At 34.8% G+C, this 8,938-nt stretch overlaps 2 protein-coding genes across 2 annotated transcripts; one reads left to right on the forward strand and one right to left on the reverse strand.

The window, feature by feature from the left end:
* The first annotated feature begins 2,888 nt into the window (after positions 1–2,888).
* On the forward strand, positions 2,889–4,952 carry LOC143545319 (APO protein 4, mitochondrial-like). Its single transcript, XM_077037233.1, has 2 exons — positions 2,889–3,154; positions 4,005–4,952. Exons 1-2 carry the CDS (start codon positions 2,889–2,891, stop codon positions 4,723–4,725), a joined length of 987 nt encoding a protein of 328 aa, XP_076893348.1. The 3' UTR covers positions 4,726–4,952.
* Positions 4,953–5,407: 455 nt separating this feature from the next.
* LOC143545338 (mitogen-activated protein kinase homolog MMK1-like) lies at positions 5,408–8,527 on the reverse strand. The gene is made up of 6 exons (XM_077037249.1): positions 8,298–8,527; positions 8,065–8,194; positions 7,009–7,146; positions 6,554–6,886; positions 6,277–6,457; positions 5,408–5,583 (listed from the first exon to the last, which is right to left on the reverse strand). Exons 1-6 carry the CDS (start codon positions 8,510–8,512, stop codon positions 5,408–5,410), a joined length of 1,173 nt encoding a protein of 390 aa, XP_076893364.1. The 5' UTR covers positions 8,513–8,527.
* Between the last annotated feature and the right edge of the window lie 411 nt (positions 8,528–8,938).

Below are 8,938 nucleotides of genomic sequence, written 5' to 3' on the forward strand. Positions count from 1 at the left end.
GAGTATGTTATCTCCCCCAAATAAAAGCTTTTACAAAGAGTAAAAAGGGGACGTGAAACTCACTGTTTGCGAAGATAACCAAAAAGATCCGAGAAAAAGGTGCGCGTCACAGAAAATCCTCACTAGTGTTCTAAAAACAAAAACGAGATTTTCTAAGTATTTAAACTACGAGTGAGTCCCTAGACTCGACACATACAACTTATGCATGAGATGCGTTTCGTGTTTCGTTTGTGAAATAAGTGCGACTCGACAAACACGTTGGTGATACGTTACATGTGTGAACAACTACTTAAGTGTCAAGTATTAACATTGTACATTACTAGCAATTATCCCCCAAAAGGGCAATTTGGTCAAAACATAGCAAACATCGATCGGTTATGCACTTTTCATGACAATTTAAATAATACAGCAGCTAAATTATCCATGCAGATTTTCACTCGACAAGATTACTCTTATTAATAAATTCTAACAAGTAAAATAAATCACCAAAAATCATCACAGAAGCACACGTGAGTTAGGTTTCTAAACCTATTTTTATTATATTTTTATCATATATGGTTTTATCACAAAGATCAAACATCACAGCAAACACACAGCAATCATTATCATGCGCAACATAATGTTATTGTTATTCCCGTTAAATGACAAATCCAATTAATGCAAGACCAATTGGGTTAGATTCTTAACTCAATATGTTAACTTCCAGAAGTGGAACTAACCCATTTGGTCTTGTAGTTTATGAGATATGATAATTTCAAAACAGCCTAACAGCAGACCCCACAATTCAGACTTGCACTACGTTTTTGTAAAATAATAAAAGTTAACTTTTACACGTCCAAAAATTACAAACTTGGACTTTTTAGAAACTAGACTCAACCTAGTACACTTTAGTGTTAATAATTTCGACCAATTACCACATTAACATTCAGTTACAGTCGTCTAAACATAAATTTAACAATCTGTCCAGTACCAGTTTACATCAAAACTCAACATAACAACAATCTATGAATCATAATCCATGCATATAACACTCTAGACACAAGATTAACCAACCATGCATATCAATTTCACATTACACACATAGTTAGAGTTTTTCTTGAAAGTTTAAAATCAAAGAACAAGTGATTAACAAGCAACAATAACACAACTAGTTATCAATTTCATTAGCAATTCATCATCAAGCATATAATCAAACTCTAACTCATCTTAATCATCAATTTCGAGAATTAGGGTTTTGATTAACCCATTCAATATTAAAATTAAACACATAGAATGCATAGAGTAGTTGTTAATTACCTTCCTAGCACCTTAATTATTCAACAAAACTTGAAACAAGGTTGTATGTATGTGTATGTGTGCTCATGGCTGCCAAAGGAGAGGGAGAGGGGGTGAAGGCCGATCGGTTATGGGGAGGGGGTAGGGGGTTAGGGTTTTGTTATTATTTAATATTAATAATGTTACACAATGGTCCCTCTACTTCTAGTTGTTCAAACTCTAGTGTAAAACAATAACTCTTGTCTCTTGCGTTTAATATTTCACATACATATCAAGTAACATATAGGTTAACACATAATTGTCACGTATTTTTTGTTTTGATGCTTGTCGTTTGTTCACCAATGGTTTGAGTCGACTCGTGTGCGTTTCGGTGCAATTCCGAAAGACTACATGTGTAGTGATTGTCAAGCGTCATTTAAAACCCTAGTTTAAATGTAATGAGATGTGCGTTATAGATCAAGTGATCTTAAGTTTGAATTGACGGAGTTTGGATTAACGGAGTTAACCTGAAATTGACGAGTGTCACATTAAAGCTCTATGTACCTTGTACAACATATTGAAGCTCTATATACTGTCCTCGAATACCCAGTGTTTTACCTTGGGTTCCAACTTGTCCATTCACCAAATGCTATCCTTTTGTCTAGCACACAGATGCAACTTGTCGCTTCACCAAATGGTTTTCCTTTATTATAGCATACGATCATAAATCAGTTTTGATAATGACAATATATTCATGTTATTTCAAATATATTATAATACATACATTCATATATCCTTTTGTCTAGCCACAGAAGAGCTCTAACAAACCAAAACAAAAAAGAACCTCCAAACTAAGGAAGCATGGCCTTGGCCTAGATCACACAAATTCGGTTACAGATAATAACAGGAACTTGAATAACCATTAACTGGTATTTGCATCTCTAAAACAAGATTACGGCTGATCATGAACCGAGCGAAAATTTAAACGAGCATTTTTCGATCGATCATCGAGTGATTTTCGAGCATTATTTTATTTCCTTTTCACTTTAAAATTTTCAATAAGAAATAAGTTTGGAGGTTGTAAATCATATTTCGTAAAGAAATTAGCAGTTTTTTGACAAACGTGTAATAAATTGAAAATTTTTATGAGAAAGAAATTTGCATTCTGAAAATTTGAAGAGAACAAATGAGACTATAAAATTGACGGAATAGAAAATTTTAAAATGGTTAAAAAATTGTAAACCAATATGCATGTTTCTTGTCTATATATTTATATGTGTGTTCCTATATAATTATATATAAAATAAACTAAAAATATTTGCCCCCAAATCGAGCAGATCTTTGCTCGTTTACAAACAGAACCAAGCATAGCAGCTCGTTTACAAACATAAGCAAGCATAGCGCCTTGTTTACAATCAAACGAAAAAACAAACGAGCATTTTCCGAGTGGTTCGGACGGCTCTAAACAACCTCGAACCGGTAGGCGGTAGGTCCATAATGATTAGCTAAAAAAACCCAAACCGAAAAGTTGTAGCCCATTAAAGATGAACCGATTCATTTTCTAAACAGACTCGGCTTGGTCGTCTTCATTCATCCCAATCTGAAGAATACAATTATTCTTATTCTAGGAAGCAATGAAGAACCCTAATAAATTATTATTATTAACGAAGCAAGGGTTTGTTATGATTTGTCGACACGACAGATCAAATCCAAATCCAAATCCAAAAGCAGCAGATTTGAGGAAGCTGAGGCCCATGATTCTCAAGAGGATTGAGAACCGAGCCAAAGATTATCCGGTCAAAGCCATGATCCCGGTGGCCCATGATGTGGTTAGGTCCAGAGCCCTGTTAATACAAGGTGTTTCAACTCTTCTACAAGTAATACCCATCTGGTCTTGCAAGTATTCTCTCTTAATCACTCTTTTTATTATTATTATTATTATTATTATTATTATTATTATTATTATTTCTGTTATTTAGTTTTCTTTTATTTGTTAAGTTGATTCTTGATTTAGGGGTGTCAATCGAGTCGGGTAGGTGGGTGATCGGTAGGGGTGTAAACACGAGCCGAGCCCCAGCTTGAGTTCGACTCGGCTCGTGTATCATTTTTCAAGCTCTACTCTTGCTTGGGCTCAGCTCTTTCATGTTTTATTATTTAATTATTTCTATCATTTTCTACATACAAAAACAATAGTAATAGTTATATTTAATTATATATTTAATATATTAAATAAATATTATAAATGTAAGCTCATTTAGCCTTGCAAACCGGCCCGAGCTCAATAAGTGAGGCTTTGGCTCGGGATCATGTATTAAACAAGCTTGCTTTTTAGGCCCAAGCTTGGGCTGAAGCTCATTTAAGCTCGGCTTGATTCGAGCTTTTAATGTATCGCTCACGAGCGGGTTGGCTTGTTTACACCCCTAGATGAACCTGAGAAAACACATATAAGCGTATTTCTTCGTGTCAAAGATTGGAAACACGTAAAGCCTGTCAAATAAGCTGGTAAGTAAAAAATTGGTGGCAGGTTGTAAATGGATTATACTTATGTTTTAAACGTGTTAAATGGGACGTAAATGGATTGAAATGGGTGGTGATATAGTTGTAAATTTGCTTAACGGGTCATAAACCAATTTTAATTGTATTGATGGGTCGGGTTGTAACTTAGTTAGTTCACCCTGAAGATGATCCATTTATTAAACAGGTTATAGACAGATCAACCCAAACAAAAGTCTAACTTTAACGATTTGCAGATACTGTCCAGAAGTTTACGTTGGTGAGAAGGGTCACGCAATCAAGACTTGTCGTGGTTACAAACGACATGCAAAGAACAAGCTTCACGAGTGGATTAGAGGCAACATAAACGATATTATAGTCCCGGTAGACACTTTTCATCTAAAGACCACATTTCAAAAGGTAATAAAGCACGATGAACGGTTTGATTACAATCGCGTACCTGCGGTTGTTGAACTATCTTTACAAGCAGGTGCAGATCATAACATGGAAGAACTATCTCCAAACAAGTTGGAATGTTTGGGTGCTGATTCTTTGTCAAATGATGATTTAAGGTTAATAGCTGAAGGAACCTTAAAAGCATGGGAGGTGGTTAGATCTGGTGTTCAGAAGTTGTTGATGGTTTATTCAGCTAAGGTTTGTAAATACTGTTCAGAGGTTCATGTGGGCCCGTCTGGGCATAAAGCCCGTATGTGTGGGGTGTTTAAGTTCGACGGTTGGCGTGGGACCCATTTTTGGAAGAAAGCTCAAGTTGATGATTTGATTCCTCCGAAGATTGTGTGGTTTCGTAGGCCTCAAGATCCTGCTGTACTCGATGACAAGTGGCGGTCTTACCATGGACATGCGCCTGCGGTGGTTGATTTGTGCACAAAGGCGGGTGCTATTGCACCGGCCAAGTATTATTGTATGATGAAACTACAGGGGCTGCCAGCAGATGTTCCGTTCAAGCCTCAGGGTTGACTAATGGGGGCGAGTCAAACCTTTTTGTTGAGGCTATGGCTCAGGCGGGCTCTAGAAACCATGTAGCCATGCTAGAGACATGTTGACTGTAACATGCTTAGGTGTGACGGTTTCAACTGGATTCATGCCTTTGCTGATGTGGTGGTCGTATCGTTATACACTTTTAGTATTGGTTTATTTTTACTTATATTTTAAGGGGAAAACCGCCCTCGAGGTAAAGGTAGTTTAGAGTTTTCGATCCACATTTAACAAGTAAAGAATCTCAGTTTTGTTGATGTTATGCCACCTTGTGTATTTAGTAACCACATTATCGACCAGGTTCTACACGCAGGACCATCAACGGTTACAAGTATTCGTTCAAGTTTAACTTGACAAATCAGCTTTTAATAATCTAAACCATGATCATTCATTGATGATAATTTATAATGTTAATTTGACCAATGATACTTATGTTAACTTGACCAATGATGCTATAAAATTGCTGGTATGTTTGGATTATAAAAATCTAATTTGCGTTTGAACGTTCAATAATCAGACATAATTGATATTTGTAACCTGAGCTATGGCCCTAACCAAATAATTCAACTTCAGGTTCTAGATGAGAGTTTTTATATACAACAAACATCAACTTACAGATTACCACACTATTATAAAACCAAACAACAAACAAGCAAACAGCGCCTCACACATGCTGGTACTCCGGATTAAAAGCAAGAGCTTCCCGATATATCATCTCCTTAATCTGTTCCTCGGTCGGGGCATGATGCTCAAAGTCAAAGTTAAAAGGGTTCATGCACACGGGCTCATCACTAATGTCGTGCAGTGATGTCAAATATGGATGGGCGAGTGCACCTTCAACTGAAACCAACAAGCATATAAATTAAGTTTGTCACACGATAATCGTAGGCCAGATAAAATGATTCTTGCTACAAAGGTAGCAGCGTCGACCCTATACAGGTAAACGATTAGGGTTGTATTTTATTGCTAGCGGGTCAAATGAAAGACATCTTAAAAGAAAACATATCAAATAGATTATTACTAAAATAATAGGGTTAATATATAACAACCCACTTTTTTATTTTTCACGAAGAAAAACCAACATACCTAATTTTGGTATATTAAAGTTCAATACACGAAAAATCACTAAACTAATTTTTATATATTAAAGTCTTTAAATTGTCTAAAATGCATACACTTTAATTTTTTTATTGACTTGTTAACTCTTAAATTGGTCAAAAATCAAAATAAGATGGTAATCAAATTTCCACCAATTTAAGATATAACGAATCATTATTAAAACACAAAATAACATATACCAGCATTTTGGACAAGTTTAGACACTTTAACATACAAAAAATAGTTTGACTTTTACATGCACTTTTCACAAGTTGAAATACTTTAATATACCTAATTTAGGTTGAAGAACTTTTTCGTGAAAATAAGTATAGTGGTTTTTTATGATATTAACCCAATAATATAATGATTACAAAAAATTTTCTGAGAACTACATAAAACAGTTCAAATTTTAGGCAAAAAGTATATCGGGCCAACCTGTAATTCTCTGTCTAGGATCAAAAGTCAACATCTTTTCAATAAGATCAACGGCAGCAGGATGAACTTGAGGAAACCTTTCATTGAACGATTGTCGCGGATAATGTTGTAGTTGTCGAATATATCTTTTTGCATTTTCGTTTAGAAACCCTAGGTCACCTTCTGATGGAGTTCCGATAAGCTGCATAGTCAAAATCATTTCAAAACTTATAATAATCCCAACCTGATACACTCATTTTTCTCATTTAAGTTTGAAAAATGTTAAATAAAGAAATACCTCCATAAGCAATCTTAGCTGGTGCACATGGTCTCTACCGGGAAATAAGGGCTTTCGGTCCATTAATTCCATAAAAATGCAACCGACAGACCATACATCAATGGCAGCAGTATAATCAGAAGAGTTTAATAAAAGCTCAGGTGCACGGTACCATCTTGTAACAACATATTCTGTCATGAAATCAGTTTCAGATGTCACTCGAGCCAATCCAAAATCACAAATTTTCAAATCACAATTCGCATTTAACAGAAGATTGCTTGGTTTCAAATCCCTGTGTAACACGTTCGCAGAATGTATGTATTTTAACCCACGCAATATCTGATACAAAAAATACTGCAAAACAATAAAAGAACATAAATTTATGACTTATTAGCATGATAAGTAAGCATTTAGACTATAAGCAATGAAGCAAACAATAAAACATATGGATTTAGAAGATGAACATATTTACAGACCTGACAATGTTCTTCTGATAATGATTGATTTGAACGAATAATTTGATGAAGATCAGTATCCATGAGTTCATAAGCAATGTATACATCATTAAATGCCGTCCGTTGTGGAGGTGGAATAATATCCCTAATTGCAACAACCTACATGAAACAAAAACCAATCATCACTTACAGAAAAAAACAAAAAAATTCCAATTATTGGTAGAAAACAGCATATGTATTTATCTATCGAAAAAGTGGTGTTTCAAGTAATAGGCACACAATCAATCTACTTTCACATCACACACCAAGTTAGATATCAGGGCAATTTTCAACTTATCATTCAACTGTAGCCAAATCAATAATCTACATCCCCAATAAGTCAACCCTGAGCACTCAGCAGTGAGCAAATAACCAATTTAACCGAACCCTACAATTAATCGATGGTCCAATTTGGGGATCAATGATAAACTAATCTAACTGTTGTTGATTATGCTTTGATAATGTGCATGCGTTCAAAATTGATCACCAAAAACCGAAACGATTTAATCAAACCGTAACCGAATTAATCGAGCCAAACAACTAACCAATGGCTCTATTAAGCCATATCCAGATAACCAAAAATTGTCGTTCGGTTTCGGTTTGGAGATCAATATTCAACTAAACTAACTGCTACTGATTCTATTTTGATAATCAGTGCACACATTCCAAATTAATCACCAAAAACTGAACCGATTTAACCAAACCAAACAATTAACCAATGGTTCGATGAAACCATAACCGATTAGTGAAAACTGTGGTTCGATTTCGGTTTAGTGATCAACGATCAACTAATCAAACTGCTGCTGATTATGTTTTTTCAATAATCAGTGCAAACCGCAGACATTCCAAACTGATCACCAAAAACCGAACCCGTTTTAAACAAACTGTAACCGAACGAATCAATTAACCGATGACCGAAAATCTTAGTTCGGTTTCGGTATTGGGATCAATGATCAAGTAATCTAACTGAATCAGTGTAAACATTCCAAATAAATCACAAAAACAGTTACAATCACAATGAGAAACAAACACACTAACATTTTCATGATCCATATGACGAAGAAGCTTGATCTCTCGTAAAGTCCGCTTAGCGTCAATTTTATTATCAAAAGCATTCGCAATCTTCTTAATCGCCACGTGTTCATTCGTCTCCGAATTCAAAGCCGAACTGATTCATAATAATAATAACAAATTAATTGAAAAAAAAACCTAATCAATCAATAAACATAACAAAACATACATAGAGTAATTAATTAATTAATAAAAGTTACCAAACGATGCCGTATGCGCCTTTGCCGATGGGCATAATAGGTGGCTTATACTTGGCGGTTACTTCGAAGATGTTGCCGAATATGTTATACTGGATGAACCTCCCGCCGTGGCTCAGACTCGCCGGAATGTTGTCGGCTCCGGTGACCGGCGGAGGAGCAGCGGCGGCGTCAACAATTTCGGTGTCCGGAGGGTGATTTGATGACGGATGATCCATTAGGAGTAGAAAATTATGAAGATACAATTACAATTACAATTACAAACCCTAATAAATAACCGAATGCAATTGAATCAAGTAAAGTTAAAGTAGTTGGTGGGTGAAAAGATATATGTAAAGCGTTCACTTCTTTTAACTTTTTTATTCTAAACCTTTTATTTTTAAACATACCAATCATTTTTTAATTAAATAACATATTATATAAATTATAGATTTCTAAAAATATGTGGATATTAATATCAATATACTTAAAATTTTTGTATCTATCTTTTTTATTAAATTAATTTATATCATTTTTATTCAATCAACGATATATCTATAAGATAATAAAGACGTGAAGAAATTATGAATGAATATCAATTTTATTTTCACGTATTCATTCAACGTCTATGACCCATAGAGTTTTTATCCATCCATTTTGTACGA

The sequence above is a fragment of the Bidens hawaiensis genome, unplaced genomic scaffold (genome assembly GCF_021521415.1).
Source record: "Bidens hawaiensis isolate Kalapana, Puna unplaced genomic scaffold, B.hawaiensis_p1.1 tig00013897_1, whole genome shotgun sequence".
NCBI lineage: Eukaryota > Viridiplantae > Streptophyta > Magnoliopsida > Asterales > Asteraceae > Bidens > Bidens hawaiensis.